The 16,921-nt window shown below is 43.1% G+C and overlaps 1 protein-coding gene across 2 annotated transcripts in view; it reads right to left on the bottom strand.

Annotated features, from left to right (window-relative positions):
- Window positions 1-16,921, bottom strand: part of dnah7 (dynein, axonemal, heavy chain 7) — a 241,518-nt gene that overhangs the window by 133,160 nt on the left and 91,437 nt on the right. For both annotated transcript variants that reach the window (XM_036974097.1, XM_021596897.2), the window contains exons 26-33: window positions 15,684-15,786; window positions 15,146-15,273; window positions 14,682-14,894; window positions 13,616-13,714; window positions 13,034-13,282; window positions 10,726-10,875; window positions 8,896-9,078; window positions 2,612-2,788 (exon numbers count right to left, since the gene is read on the bottom strand). In XM_036974097.1, coding sequence (XP_036829992.1) covers window positions 2,612-2,788; window positions 8,896-9,078; window positions 10,726-10,875; window positions 13,034-13,282; window positions 13,616-13,714; window positions 14,682-14,894; window positions 15,146-15,273; window positions 15,684-15,786 — 1,302 coding nt within the window. The remainder of the gene's footprint in view (window positions 1-2,611; window positions 2,789-8,895; window positions 9,079-10,725; window positions 10,876-13,033; window positions 13,283-13,615; window positions 13,715-14,681; window positions 14,895-15,145; window positions 15,274-15,683; window positions 15,787-16,921) is intronic.

Below are 16,921 nucleotides of genomic sequence, written 5' to 3'. Positions count from 1 at the left end.
TAGTGTATTTAAACTGTTTGTCTGTTGTGACTTAGATGAAGATCAGATGAAATTTGATGACCAACTTATGCAGAAATCCAGGTAATTCCAAAGGGTTAATCTAGAGGCGAAATAAACGCACACCTATTTAGGTGAGGTGCTGGCTAGCAGCGTAGAACACCTAAAATTAAGGGAGAGCCGCACTATAGGAGCTCAGATGCAATAAATTGATAAACAACGTTTTGACAGATAAGCTGTCTTCATCAGGGTATAATGACAAACACTGCGGGGTGACTAGTTTATATATTGTCAAAGGAACTGACCAATGATTTCAATTGCAAAGGGTTCACATACTTTTTCTTGCCACTGTAATTCTAATCAAATCAAATCGTATTTGTCACATGCCCGAATATAACAGGTTACCATGAAACTTAGTTTTAAGAATAGAGTTTACGAAATAAACTAATTTTAAAAAGTGTGTGTGTGTGTGTGTGTGTGTGTATATATATATATATATATATATATATATATATATATATTTATATATATGGGCAGGGCTGCAGGTTAGTTGAGGTCATTTGTACACTAGGTAGGGGTAAAGTGACTATGCATATATAATAAACAGTGAGTAGCAGAATGCAAGTAGTCCAGGTGGCCACTTGATTAATTGTTCAGCAGTCTTATGGCTTGAGGGTAGTGGCTGTTAGGGAGCCTTTTGGACCTATACTTGGCGCTCCGGTACTGCTTGCCGTGCAGTAGCAGAGAGAACAGTCTATGACCTGGGTGACTGGAGTCTTTGACCATTTTTTGGGCCTTCCTCTGACACTGCCTAGTATATAGTGATATAGTGACTGTTCTCTCTGCTACCCGCAAGCTTGGCCCCAGTGATGTCCTGGGCTGTACGCACTACTCTCTGTAGCACCTTACGGTCGGATGCCGAGCAGTTGCCATATCAGTCAGGATGCTCTCAATGCTGCAGCTGTAGAACTTTTTGATGATCTGGGGACCCATGCCAAATCTTTTCAGTCTCCAGAGGGGGGAAAAGGTGTTGTGCCTTCTTCACAACTTTGTTGGTGTGTTAGGATCATGACAGTGTGTTGGTGATGTGGACACCAAGGAACTTAAAACTTTCAACCAACGCCACATCAGCCCCAGCCTGTTCGGCCCTCCTTTTCCTGTAGTCCACGATCATCTTCTTTGTCTTGCTCACATTGAGGGAGAGGTTACCAGGTCTCTGACCACACTGGCAGGTCTCTGACCTCCTCCCTATAGGCTGACTCATCGTTGTCAGTGATCAGGGCTAACACTGTTGTGTCATCAGCAAACTTAATGATGGTTTTGGAGTCGTGCTTGGCCACGAAGTTGTGGGTGAACAGGGAGTACAGGAGGAGACTAAACACGCACCCTTGAGGGGCCCCCATGTTGAGGACCAGCGTGGCAGATGTGTTGTCTACCCTTACCACCTGGGGGCGACCCGTCAGTCCATGATCCAGTTGCAGAGGTAGGTGTTTAGTCCCAGCGTCCTGAGCTTAGTGATGAGCTTTGTGTACCACTCCTTGAAAGCGGCAGCTCTAGCCTTAAACTCGGTGCAGACGTTGCCTGTAATCCATGGCTTCTGGTTGGGATATGTACGTTAAGGTCACAGTGGGGGGGACGCTGTGAATGTACTTATTGATGAATCCGGTGACTGAGGTGGTACACTGCTCAATGCCATTGGATGATTCTGGAACATATTCCAGTCTGTGATAGCAAAACGGTCCTGTAGCGTAGCATCCACGTCTTCTGACCACTTCCGTATTGAGCAAATCACTGGTAGTTGTTACTTGTGAGCAGGAATCATGAGGATATAATTATGTTCCGATTTACCAAATGGGCGAGGGAGAGCTTTGTACGCGTCTCTGTGTGTGGAGTAAAGGTGGTCTAGAGATGTTTTTCCCCTCCGGTTGCACATGTGACATTCTGGTAGAAATGAGGTAAAACGGATTTAAGTTTGCAACTAGGAGTGCCGCTTCTGGATGATCATTTTCTTGTTTGCTTATGGCCTTATACAGCTTGTTGATTGCGGTCTTAGTGCCAGCGTCGGTTTGCGGTAAATAGACAGCTACGAAAAACCTTGACACTTCCTCAATATTAGACATCGCGCACCAGCTGTTAATATAATAATACAGACCCTCACCTCTCGTCTTACAAGACGTAGCTGTTCTGTCTTGCCGATGCACGGGAAATCCAGCCAACTGTGTATTATCCGTGTCGTCGTTCAGCCACGACTTGGTGAAACTTAAGATCGTTTTTTTTTATGTTTTTGGGACTTGCCTGGGAGCAGCATTATATCATTTGCGTCTGACTCATTAAAGAAAACATATTTGTCCAGTTCAAGGTGAGTAATCGCTGTTCTGATATCCATATATTCTAGTCTATTCTGAATTCACTATACAACTTCAATGATTGCCAGGTCAAAAAACTTATACAACTGTAAATACACTAGTCACTGATTTGAATGAAATCCAGAAGAGACATTAGTCCTGGAGGACTGGAGTTGAGAAACCATTGGATAACATGGTGTGCATGATGTTTAATATAAATATATTTATGGGAATGTCCAATATAGAATGACTACATCTTTGAATTGTACCTGGGTAGCCTTGCGTATCAGCTGGAGGCAGGCCGGCAGCATCCGGTCAAAGAGACCAGTGATGAGGTCCTTGTGCATGGCGTTGACTGTGGTGGGCAGTGTGTTGAGCCAGGACAACATGAGGGGCCGCCAGCCCAGCATGTGAGGCTCCATGTAGATCATGCCACAGCGAGACACCTGTTAAATAAAACACAAACAAGTTGGTCTTTTCGGCTATAGAAGGTTGTAGCTCAGCCACTGAATGTCATAGAACTGAACCAAAAGATATCCTTAAAGCTTGTTTATAGCAAAGAACATTGTGGACCGAAGCACCGTTATAGATCACTTTATATTAATCAGATCTGTTTTAGTGCATGGTGGGTGGAGGAATTGGCCATCAAATCTATGGATAGCAGCCTATAGCCTAGTTTGGTCTGCCAAACAGGTAGGCCTACCTCTTATTTATTAAATAGGAAGAAATATACTTCAACACAAAGCCCTCTTGTTGTTAGTATAGTTAAATTAAAATGAAGGTTGAAACTATTTCCGACTGATTGTGCCGCAGCTGCTGCTTCAAGTTTCAGCACCACAATGTAAGTTAGTCGAATCTGGCTTATTGTGAGGTCAATAATTGTGATAAATAGCTTCCTCATTGGCAAGAAACATTGCTTTTATTAAAATCAATTAAAGTAGTAGAAAGCTATCAAAGTTGTCCAAGGCCATTAAAATATTCATACCCCTTGACTTATTCCATGTGTTGTTGGGTTACAGCCTGAATTCAAAATTGATTAAATATACTGTATATGTTTTACACATCTACACACAATACCCCATAATGACAAAGTGAAACCATGTTTTTAGACATTTTTGAAATACATAAATATATTTTACATAAGTATTCACACCTCTGAGTGAATACATGTTAGAATCACCTCAATCAAATCAAATCAAATCAAATCAAATTTTATTTGTCACATACACATGGTTAGCAGATGTTAATGCGAGTGTAGCGAAATGCTTGTGCTTCTAGTTCCGACAATGCAGTAATAACCAACAAGTAATCTAACTAACAATTCCAAAACTACTGTCTTGTACACAGTGTAAGGGGATAAAGAATATGTACATAAGGATATATGAATGAGTGATGGTACAGAGCAGCATAGGCAAGATACAGTAGATGGTATCGAGTACAGTATGTACAAATGAGATGAGTATGTAAACAAAGTGGCATAGTTTAAAGTGGCTAGTGATACATGTATTACATAAGGATACAGTCGATGATATAGAGTACAGTATATACGTATGCATATGAGATGAATAATGTAGGGTAAGTAACATTATATAAGGTAGCATTGTTTAAAGTGGCTAGTGATATATTTACATCATTTCCCATCAATTCCCATTATTAAAGTGGCTGGAGTTGAGTCAGTGTCAGTGTGTTGGCAGCAGCCACTCAATGTTAGTGGTGGCTGTTTAACAGTCTGATGGCCTTGAGATAGAAGCTGTTTTTCAGTCTCTCGGTCCCAGCTTTGATGCACCTGTACTGACCTCGCCTTCTGGATGATAGCGGGGTGAACAGGCAGTGGCTCGGGTGGTTGATGTCCTTGATGATCTTTATGGCCTTCCTGTGACATCGGGTGGTGTAGGTGTCCTGGAGGGCAGGTAGTTTGCCCCCGGTGATGCGTTGTGCAGACCTCACCACCCTCTGGAGAGCCTTACGGTTGAGGGCGGAGCAGTTGCCGTACCAGGCGGTGATACAGCCCGCCAGGATGCTCTCGATTGTGCATCTGTAGAAGTTTGTGAGTGCTTTTGGTGACAAGCCAAATTTCTTCAGCCTCCTGAGGTTGAAGAGGCGCTGCTGCGCCTTCTTCACAATGCTGTCTGTGTGAGTGGACCAATTCAGTTTGTCTGTGATGTGTATGCCGAGGAACTTAAAACTTGCTACCCTCTCCACTACTGTTCCATCGATGTGGATAGGGGGGTGTTCCCTCTGCTGTTTCCTGAAGTCCACAATCATCTCCTTAGTTTTGTTGACGTTGAGTGTGAGGTTATTTTCCTGACACCACACTCCGAGGGCCCTCACCTCCTCCCTGTAGGCCGTCTCGTCGTTGTTGGTAATCAAGCCTACCACTGTTGTGTCGTCCGCAAACTTGATGATTGAGTTGGAGGCGTGCGTGGCCACGCAGTCGTGGGTGAACAGGGAGTACAGGAGAGGGCTCAGAACGCACCCTTGTGGGGCCCCAGTGTTGAGGATCAGCGGGGAGGAGATGTTGTTGCCTACCCTCACCACCTGGGGGCGGCCCGTCAGGAAGTCCAGTACCCAGTTGCACAGGGCGGGGTCGAGACCCAGGGTCTCGAGCTTGATGACGAGCTTGGAGGGTACTATGGTGTTGAATGCCGAGCTGTAGTCAATGAACAGCATTCTCACATAGGTATTCCTCTTGTCCAGATGGGTTAGGGCGGTGTGCAGTGTGGTTGAGATTGCATCGTCTGTGGACCTATTTGGGCGGTAAGCAAATTGGAGTGGGTCTAGGGTGTCAGGTAGGGTGGAGGTGATATGGTCCTTGACTAGTCTCTCAAAGCACTTCATGATGACGGAAGTGAGTGCTACGGGGCGGTAGTCGTTTAGCTCAGTTACCTTAGCTTTCTTGGGAACAGGAACAATGGTGGCCCTCTTGAAGCATGTGGGAACAGCAGACTGGTATAGGGATTGATTGAATATGTCCGTAAACACACCGGCCAGCTGGTCTGCGCATGCTCTGAGGGCGCGGCTGGGGATGCCGTCTGGGCCTGCAGCCTTGCGAGGGTTAACACGTTTAAATGTCTTACTCACCTCGGCTGCAGTGAAGGAGAGACCGCATGTTTTCGTTGCCGGCCGTGTCAGTGGCACTGTATTGTCCTCAAAGCGGGCAAAAAAGTTGTTTAGTCTGCCTGGGAGCAGGACATCCTGGTCCGTGACTGGGCTGGATTTCTTCCTGTAGTCCGTGATTGACTGTAGACCCTGCCACATGCCTCTTGTGTCTGAGCCGTTGAATTGAGATTCTACTTTGTCTCTGTACTGACGCTTAGCTTGTTTGATAGCCTTGCGGAGGGAATAGCTGCACTGTTTGTATTCGGTCATGTTACCAGACACCTTCCCCTGATTAAAAGCAGTGGTTCGCGCTTTCAGTTTCACGCGAATGCTGCCATCAATCCACGGTTTCTGGTTAGGGAATGTTTTAATCGTTGCTATGGGAACGACATCTTCAACGCACGTTCTAATGAACTCACACACCGAATCAGCGTATTCGTCAATGTTGTTGTCTGACGCAATACAAAACATGTCCCAGTCCACGTGGTGGAAGCAGTCTTGGAGTGTGGAGTCAGCTTGGTCGGACCAGCGTTGGACAGACCTCAGCGTGGGAGCCTTTTGTTTTAGTTTCTGTCTGTAGGCAGGGATCAACAAAATGGAGTCGTGGTCAGCTTTTCCGAAAGGGGGGCGGGGCAGGGCCTTATATGCGTCGCGGAAGTTAGAGTAACAATGATCCAAGGTCTTTCCACCCCTGGTTGCGCAATCGATATGCTGATAAAATTTAGGGAGTCTTGTTTTCAGATTAGCCTTGTTAAAATCCCCAGCTACAATGAATGCAGCCTCCGGATGAATGGTTTCCAGTTTGCAAAGAGTTAAATAAAGTTCGTTCAGAGCCATCGATGTGTCTGCTTGGGGGGGGATGTATACGGCTGTGATTATAATCGAAGAGAATTCTCTTGGTAGATAATGCGGTCTACATTTGATTGTGAGGAATTCTAAATCAGGTGAACAGAAGGATTTGAGTTCCTGTATGTTTCTTTCATCACACCATGTCACGTTAGTCATAAGGCATACGCCGCCGCCCCTCTTCTTACCAGAAAGTTGTTTGTTTCTGTCTGCGCGATGTGTGGAGAAACCCGTTGGCTGCACCGCTTCGGATAGAGTCACTCCAGTGAGCCACGTTTCCGTGAAGCAAAGAACGTTACAGTCTCTGATGTCCCTCTGGAATGCTACCCTTGCTCGGATTTCATCAACCTTGTTGTCAAGAGACTGGACATTGGCAAGAAGAATGCTAGGGAGTGGTGCACGATGTGCCCGTCTCCGGAGTCTGACCAGAAGACCGCCTCGTTTCCCTCTTTTTCGGAGTCGTTTTTTTTTTGGGTCGCTGCATGGAATCCACTCAGTTGTCCTGTTTGTAAGGCAGAACACAGGATCCGCGTCGCGAAAAACATATTCTTGGTAGTACTGATGGTGAGTTGATGCTGATCTTATATTCAGTAGTTCTTCTCGACTGTATGTAATGAAACCTAAGATGAGCTGGGGTACTAATGTAAGAAATAACACGTAAAAAAACAAAAAACTGCATAGTTTCCTAGGAACGCGAAGCGAGGCGGCCATCTCTGTCGGCGCCGGAAGTAACTAGCTATTACAGCTGTGTGTCTTTCCGGGTAAGTCTTCCCGAGAGCTTTGCACAACTGAATTGTGCAATGTATGCACATTATTCTTTAAAAAAATAAATAATAATAATAATAATAATTCAAGCTTCAAGTTGGTTGTTGATCATTGCTAGACAGACTTAAAAATGTCTTGCCATTGATTTTCAAGCCAATTTAAGTCAAAAAAGTAACTCGGCCACTCAGGAACATTCAATGTTGTCTTGGTAAGCAACTCCACTGTATATTTGGCATGTTTTAGGTAATTGTCCTGATAAAAGGTGAATTTGTCTCCCAGTGTCTGTTGGAAAGCAGAATGAACCAGGTTTTCCTCTAGGATTCTGCCTGTGCTTAGCTCTATTCCATTTTCTTTACGATGAAAACCCCCCTGTCCTTGCCGATGACAAGCATACACATAACATAATGTGGCCACCGCCATGCTTGAAAATATGAAGAGTGGTACTCAGTGATGTGTTGTGTTGGATTTCCCCCCAAAATAATGCTTTGTATTCAGGACATTAAGTAAAAAAAATTGCCCGATATTTAGCAGTTTTACTTTTGTGCCTTATTGCAAACAGGATGCTTTGAATATTTGTATTCTGTACATGCTTTCTACTTTTCACTCTGTCGCTTAGGTTAGTGTTGTGGAGTAACTACACTAAACACTATTGCACACAAATTGAGTCCATGCAACTTATGTGACTTGTAAATCACATTTTTACTCCTGAACTTATTTAGGCTTGCCATTACAAAGGGGTTAAATACTTCACTCAAGACATTTCAGCTTTACATTTCTTATTAATTTGTATTTAAAAAATTAAAACATGATTCCACTTTAACATTATGTGGTATTGTGTGTAGGCCAGTGAAAATTCAGGCTGAAAAAGTCATGGGGATGAATATGTTCTGAAGGTACTGTTGTGCTGCCCAGGAACTCTGGGCTCAAATCATATGCAACACAGAAAGGTGTTATTCCTGACCATAACATGACTTTACCAGAAAAAAAGTATTATGTGGATTATAATTCATGGGAACACTTTTCGTTAGGGCAAATCAAGTCTGACATTTTAAAGTGGAAAGTACAACTGAATGATGAAAATTCCTGCAACAACAGGATGATCAAATTAAGATACGTTATTTGTACAGTTTAAGCCCTACCCCTATAAGAGCCCCAAGTTTATCTTAGTCAGGTTATGTGGTAAGAGAAAACGCTGGACACTACATATGATGAACTTTGTGCACAGGACTACTGCATCAATGAAACAGTCCTTGTCATACTTAATGTGTTCACAGAAAATCCAAGTGGACTGTATTATATAATTACCAACATGTACAAACTCTGCGACACATACATAGAGTGCCATTGGTCCTTCTGGTGTCAATTTGTCTGTAATTGTGACTGTAATTATGCGCTAAGAGGATGGGTCTCTCCCTTTAGTGACCCGCATTGTGACAGTGTGGAGGTCCGTTACACAATACTGCACAAGAAGTCTGCCCCAGTTATGCTACTGCATATCTGACTTCTTTCTCTAAGACATCAGAGAGAATGTTTACCTGATGCTTGTTTTGTTTGGGCCATTAAATCTCATGAAATCCCCCTGATGTTTCCTGACATAACACAGTGCAGATAATAAATGCATATTTGATAGTGACTTTTAAGTTGGTTAAAAGATTTGTGATCTGTAATAGTCGGGATTGAATGAGGCCATGAGTTATGCATCAAGATGTGACGAATATAATGATATTGCTTGCTGATAATACTTCAATTAGCCCTTACAGAACTTATTCTCCCACCATTATCAGTGCTGTATGTATTTGAGAACAAAAAATTGCCTCAATAGAACTACAACTCCCAGTCTCACCGTGGCTGGGGAGGCCACCTCCAGGTCCATGGGCTCGAATATGAGGCTCATCTGCGGGGACATCTGAATGATCTCTCCGCTCATCAGGCACAGCTTCTTATTGTCGTCCAGCACCGTGTTCATGTTCTCGATCCACACAGCATCCACCGGCCCGTCAAAGATCAGCCACTTCCTGTCCGGACTCTACGGATGGAAAGAGGTATGTGCTGTGTGGTACTTTCTAACTATCACACACTATCAGTTTTCAAGTAACACAAAAGAGGAGTGGACCCATGTGCACCCAGATGATTACATGGCTGTGTGGGTGCTAACAAGTGAAGCCTCCCACTCTCTCAATCTTTGCTGTCACCACAGGTTATGGTCATGCCAGTTTCAGTCTTAAATAAAATAGCTAATGTAATAGGAAAACTACAGCAAAGGGAGATCCTGCAGTGCTCAAAGTTTTTTGAAGGATTGGGGAGACATTAGTGGAGCTCGAAGTTTCTGAAAGGCTTAAAAGTACATTTTAAGAAATTCTTAGGTAAATCAAAGTTGATTTAAAGATGGCCCATATAGATTAACCAATAATCATATGCACATATTCATACTTTCCCTGACACTATTCACCTCAAGTCCAACTTTGAAGGTCATAACAGGCCTCAAATTCAAATGTAGCGTTCCAGAACTGATGTAAATTAACACATACACATGCATAATGGAGGTTGACATCAAGCATCAATTCTCCAATGAGAAAGCTGGCAGGAGTTCTGGTTAAATTGATTTGTTATAATATAAACAACTCGAGATGCGATCGGCTTGGGCCATCTGGTGCTCGAGAAAGCATAATGTAATCATCTGACAGAAAACATTACTTAAAAAGATCTCCCTGAACCAGGGGGGGGGGGGGGGGGGGGGGGGGGGATCACAAAGTATGCAGATGCTTCCTGTGTCAAAGCTAATGATTTCAAATTAAAGTGCCAACAAAACTGGAATTTACTGGATTTAGTGTGTTAAATAACAAGCAGGAATTAAAGTATTCTAGCCTAGTGAAGCCAGGCGTCGTTCGATGGTACGCACTTTATTGCTTTAATACATAAACTGTCAAAACATATTGAAAATACCTATGTACTTCAATACCTCATGTTGACAAGTGAAATATTTTGGGAAAAAACAACATGCTCCTGAAGAGAAGTATGATCAAAAGGTGTCAAAGCTACCCATTGTTTCTGTCAATTACAATTGTTGACTGAGAAATAAATAGTTTAATTAGGGAAATTAAGATATTTTACTCTCATTCTGTCATTTCTAACAGCCTCCTAGACGAAGGTCTCACAGCATTTGACCCACTGCAGTGACACCAAGTTAATTCCCTTGAGTTATTGATCTCTGTGAACATCTTAATCTCATTTTAAAAGGTTATAATCCACAGATTGTCACTAAAATCCCTGTTTCCATGGAAACAGTACATGGCAGCAGAGCCATATAATTAAACCATAAGGCCCGAGGAGGTGTGGTATATGGCCATTATACCACGGCTAAGGGCTGTTCTTAAGCACCACACAATGCGGAGTGCCTGGACACAGCCCTTAGCCGTGGTATATCGGACATATATCACAAACCCCAGAGTAGCCTTATTGCTATTATAAACTGGTTACCAACGTAATTATAGCAGTACAATTAAATATTGTGTCATACCCACGGTATACGGTCTGATATACCAATCAGAATTCATGGCTCAAACCACACAGTTTATAATTAGTTTGGTCATTTCGGTTTCTGTCGGAATGTTCTGAGTGCCACTTTCTCCAGTTTTTTTCTGTTTTTGGAGTTGACCGTGGATGACCATTTTACCTGAGAGCAGGCGAAGGCCCTGTAGCTGACCGCCAGGATGCCGTCCGACCACTCGTGAGAGACCGGGTCAAACTGACCGTACAGCTGGCCCATGGTGATGGACTTGGGATTTATAACCGTGATTTGGACTCGGTTTTCATCCATTAAACCCTAGACCACACACACAGACACACACACACAAAATTAGCTGATTAGCAACATTATCTGTGGACAATAGAAACCAGTTACTTATAATAGATAACAGATCCAAGCCCATCTGAAAGCACCAGAAAAAAAACAACAAAGACAGCTAGAACACAATGTAGATTAGGCTAGCACCTCATTTGACCACACTTCCTCTGCCAAGGCATAAATCGCCTCCGAGATCAATGTCTCCATGATAAAAAGCTTCTCTAAACAAAGGAGAGCCAAAACCACAGCGAGTGGCATTTCTGAGTGGAGCTGTCAGACGGTGTTAAAGAGGAAGCGGAAGCTTGCGGAAATGAGAGGAGGATGGACATGACGGGCCGTCTAGAGTTGCCAGGGACGATGATAAATGTGACATCATTCAGCATTCCATCATTTGCCATTCTGTCTCCTCCCAGGGAACACTAGAAGGCCTCTCAGGCAAGTAAAAACGTAACTGCCGTGCTGTGCTTGTCTGGGAAACAGTGATGTCTAGTAAACAGTGCAGAAGCGGACCAACTACAGGGAAAGGATGTACTAACTAGACAAAGTTCTGCCAAAGAAGAAGACCAGAGGAGCAAGACCAGTAAGACCAAGAAAAAGTTCAGACTCAGAAATGAAGGCCAAATAGCAGCATAAAGTCAGGCTAGAGCAGTAGTTCTCCAACAACGACTGTCCGTATGTCTGGAAAGGACTAAAACTACAAACCAAAATCTCCCCTGAGTCCCCGACGGCAGACAACCCCTCAATGCCGAATAAACTAACCATATTTACTGCAGAACGACAGATTTATTTTACCTTGTCAGCTCAGGGATTCAATCTTGCAACCTTTCAGTTACTAGTCCAACGCTCTAACCACTAGGCAACCTGCCACCCCCTTTAAAGAATCAATCATTGAGTCCTTTCCTCACATCCTCCAGCACTCTCTGGTTTGGGTCTGCATCTGCCTGCTCCAAGGGCAGGCTGCAACACCTATCAAAGATCATTGCAAACTACTCCCACCCGGTCACTCCCTCTTTCAAAAATGATCCTCTGGCAGACGGGTTCAGGTCAATCATGACTAAAACCAACCGCCAACTGAACAGTTTCTTTCCCAGTGCTGCGGCCCTCACCAACCTGCCATCTGAACCATAGAGACTAAAGGACTATGCACCTTATGTTGCCACCACATCAAGCCATCGCTGAACTGTACACAAAATAACTGCACCACACTCTGTTCATCTCTCACATTTAGATACACTGACCGTACAAAACATTATTTCCATGACATAGGCTGACCAGGTGAATCCAGATGAAAGTTATGATCATGTATTGATTCACTCGTTAAATCCACTTCATTTCATTGACATTGAAGGGAAGGAGGCAGGTAAAAGGAGGATTTGTAAGCCTTGAGACAATTGAGACATGGATTGTGTATGTGTGCACAATTCAGAGGGTGAATGGGACGCCCTTTGGTGTTCCATTCCGTGACAGTCCGTAGAAACTTGTCAAACGATGTATGGAAACAATCTTTAGGATGTTTTTAACAATAATATTCCAACCAGAGAATTCCTTTGTCTTCAGAAAAGCAAAGGAACGGGAGATACCTTGCATGTGAAATGTGCGTGACTGCTGGCAGACCTCAGACTCATTCCCCTCTCATTCAGCCCCCCTTCATAGTAGAAGCATCAAACAAGTTTCTAAAGACGGTTGACATCTAGTGGAAGCCTTAGGAAGTGCAAGATGACCAATATCCCACTATCTTCTATAGGGGCTGAAAATCGACCAACCTCTACCAATTTCTCACTTCCTGTTTGGATTTTTTCTCAGGTTTTTACCTGCCATATGAGTTCTGTTATACTCACAGACATCATTCAAACAGTTTTAGAAACTTCAGAGTTTCTATCCAAATATACTAATAATATATATATAATATATTAGCAACTGGGACTGAGGAGCAAGTAGGTTACTCTGGGCACCTTATTCATCCAAGCTATTCAATACTGCCCCCCAGCCAAAGGCCTTTAAAGGGGTTTTAGACACAGAATTGAACTAAAATGCCATATCTTAATTTGATCCAGTTTCACACAGCAGGAAAATCATCCTGCAGCAGCAGGATGATCAAAAGAAGATATGGCATCTGTATGTAAGAAGTGAAAGTTACCTTCTCACAGATGTCTTGTAGGGCTGCTGCCAGCACCCGGTAGGCGCACGTCTTCCCACCAAAGGGCTCCCCCACCAGCATAAAGCCGTGGCGCACGATCATCATCTCAAAGATCTGCAGGATCTTCTCTGCGAAGAAGTCTGTCACCTGCAGGTTCATCTTATCGCTGTTCTCTTTGATGGCCTCCAGCAGGAGACGATAGTCCGGTTTGGGGAGTTTGACCCCGGGGAACAGATCAGAGGTGATGCCCTAGGAAGATGCACACGTATAGGGGTGGGGTAACATCTCACAGCAAGAACTAGCAAATCTGGTGCAATCCATGAGGAGGTGATGCACTACAGTACTTAATGCAGCTGGTGGCCACACCAGACTGTTACTTTTAATTTTAACCCCCGCCCTTTGTTCAGGGACACATTATTCCATTTCTGTTAGTCCCATTCAGTTTATTTGTTTATTTGTTGTGTTCATACAATTATTTACACATGTTAAGTTTGCTGAAAATAAACGCAGTTGACAGTGAGAGGATGATTCTTTTTTTGCTGAGTTTATATTGTCAGGAAGTGACTTTGCAAACTATCTCACCCCAAAGAGCGGTAGATCATGAGCCAGGAACTTTGGCAGGTTGACGTCAATGATGGACCTAAGCAACAGGATGTCTTCATTTTCATCAGGATACTTCAGCTGTGAGAGAGAGAGAGAGAGAGAGAGAGAGAGAGAGAGAGAGATAATGGTGTGAAGAGGTAGATACATAATGAGAGGGAGACACATTTGGGCCTTGTGGGGAAAGGCATCATTCAGGAGCCTTTGAGTGCACTGACACGCGTTCTCTTTCAGACGAGGGAGCCTTCAGTGGTATTTGCAGCTTTTAGCTCAGGGGCTAAATGCACGCCACTATTTTCCAAAAGTAATTTTGAAAGAGGCGACAGGGTAAAGTCCTGGAGGCGGCAGTGCTGAAATTGATGTAAAAATTAATGCATTGCGGCGCACCGAAAACAACACTTAGAGCCTGGGAAAGAATATGTTCTATTTATATGGGGAACCTGGTTCTGGGTTCAGATCTTTATCTTTGAAAGTCAATCTTCCAGGTTCTGTCTTCATTGTACTCTGCTATGTCATTGCGTGTTAGGAACGAACGCCCCAATTTCTCATTGTCATCACAATGTCAAAATAAACTATTTCAATCTAATGTGGCTGCAAAGAGTAATGTTCAACTTCATATTCAACTTCAGACAATGACAACCTGGTTTGAGAGGACAAATTGTCCCATTACTAACAACAAGTGTTATTAATAATGTCCCCTTTTGTCTAATTGATCTAGCAATATAAAAAAAAAACATCACAATCGTGAAAGTGAGAGAAAAGGAGCAAAGGATAAATGTGGGAACATTGTGGGGCCTGTAGGTATGTACGTTTTTTTTCCCCCCTAGCACTACACACCTGATTCCACATATTACAGGTTTAATGGTGAGTTGATTAGTGGAAGCAGTTGTGTAGTCTTTTGGGTTCACAGGAACAGGATTAAGAAACACTGCCGTAGAAGTGAACATTGTGGGAACTTAGAGGACAGAGGTAAACACTTATTGTGGGTACACTGTAGGGACCTGAATGACATGTGCAAAGAGTCAATGTGACGACTTGTGACAGGTACCTTCAGGTTCCCGGCGGCGGTCAGGACAGACTTGACGGCCCTCATGCCGTAGTCGTAGTGGTGCTGCATGGACAGCTGTTCTGAACACAGCCTGTAGGTAGCTACGATCTTTACCGACAGTGGCCGGGCAGTCACAAACCCACAAGAGTAGAGCACAATCTCAGATATCATGGCGTAGTCCGGGACCATCATGGCCACCGTCCTGAAGAGAGCCTAGAGAAAGGAAACAACCCACCAAAATTGTGCCTGCTTTACAAATGATACCTTACATAGTGCATTACAACCCTATGGGCTCTGGTCAAAATTAGTACACTATGTAGGGAATAGGGTGCCATTTGGGATGTAACCTATGTCATGTGTGCCATCATGTGATCCCGTACAACCAGATGGCTCTTGGGTACAGTCACTGAGGCTTGTGCTAATGTGATCTCAGATAATAATATTAATACATTTAGCACGGGTACCTTTAGGTTGTCTGGCAGTTCAGAGCGACCGGCGTATCCTGGGTTCATGGTGATGAACACAGCACAGGAGGGGTTTAGCTTTAGCTCCGTCCCCTCAAACAGCAGCATTTCAGCATGGGAAGTAATACCTAAGAGAGAAAATGTATGTATTGTAATGTAATGGATTGTAATGTATGCACGCTTGACTGCAAGTCACTTTGGATAAAAGTGCCTGCTAAATGGCATATATCATTATTATTATATTACAGAGACCGGGACTACATTTGATCAGTGCCATTGACTGACCATGCTAGCGACAAGTAAGAACATGTGGCCAAATGCGCTATAGTTGAAGTACTAACAGTTGAACTATACACCTAAACACCTCTTTGTATGGTGTGAGAATGCGTATTATGGCGTCTCACACACACACAACTCTCTGTATGTTGAGAATCTGTCTTTAATGGACACACACAGCTGTATGGTGTGAGAATGTGTAAATTATGGGGAATTTCTCTCACACACACACACATACACTATGAGACTCTCTTACACACACCTCTCTGTATGGTGAGAATCTGCTGGGCTACCACTGATAGAACCTCCAGGTCAATGCGGTTGAACTCGTCAAAGCAGGCCCAGGCTCCACAGGACAGCAAACCCTGCCAAGCAACAAGAGATATGACTAGAGAAGCATACACATCCACATCAAATAGAGAATTAGTAAAATGTTATTATTTTAGTAGAAACTCATTTATGCACATCTAGGAAATGTATACTAAACACATGTCAATCAGGATTTAGACAGGGACATAGTACCATCTCAGCTGCATCCCTTAGTCAATGTTATTGTATGCTCTCTAGATAAAAAGCAATGTTGAACTTCTTTGGGATAGGGGGCAGCATTTTCACTTTTGGATGAATAGCATGCCCAGAGTGCCCACAATGGAATTCTCCGGCTGGAACATTATTGAACATTTATAATAAAAACATCCTAAAGATTGATTCTATACTTAGTTTGACAAGTTTCTTTGACCTGTAATATAACTTTTTGAACTTTTCATCCGACTGGACCTGAACGCGCTTTTGGATTTGTTTACCAAACGTCCTAACAAAAGAAGCTATTTGGACATAAATGGACATAAATGATGGACATTATCGAACAAAACAAACATTTATTGTGGAACTGCGATTCCTGGGAGTGCATTCTGATGAAGATCATCAAATGTAAGTGAATATTTATCATGCTATTTATGACTAATGTTGACTGCGCAACATGGCAGATATTTATTTTGGCTGGTTTGGGCTCTGAGCGCCGTTCTCAGATTATGCTTTTTCCGTAAATCTGACACAGCGGTTGCATTAAGGAGAAGTGTATCTAAAGTTCCCTGCATAACACTTGAATTTTCATCAACGTTTATAATGAGTATTTCTGTGAATTCATGTGGATCTCTGCAATATCACTGCATGTTTTGGAACTACTGAACATAACACGCCAATGTAAAATAAGATTTTTGGATATAAATATGAACTTTACCGAACAAAACATACATGTATTGTGTAACATGAAGTCCTATGAGTGTCATCTGATGAAGATCATCAAAGGTTAGTGATTCATTTTATCTCTATTTTTACTTTTTGTGACTCCTCTCTATGGCTGGAAAAATGGCTGGGTTTTTCTGTGAGTTGGTGGTGACCTAACATAATTGTTTGTGGAGCTTTCGCTGTAAAGCATTTTTGAAATCAGACACTGTGGCTGGATGAATGAGAATTGTATCTTTAAAATGGTGCCTAATA

Source organism: Oncorhynchus mykiss, chromosome 3 (assembly GCF_013265735.2).
Source record: "Oncorhynchus mykiss isolate Arlee chromosome 3, USDA_OmykA_1.1, whole genome shotgun sequence".
Taxonomy (NCBI): Eukaryota; Metazoa; Chordata; class Actinopteri; order Salmoniformes; family Salmonidae; genus Oncorhynchus; species Oncorhynchus mykiss.
This window is presented reverse-complemented; position numbering and strand designations above follow the sequence as displayed.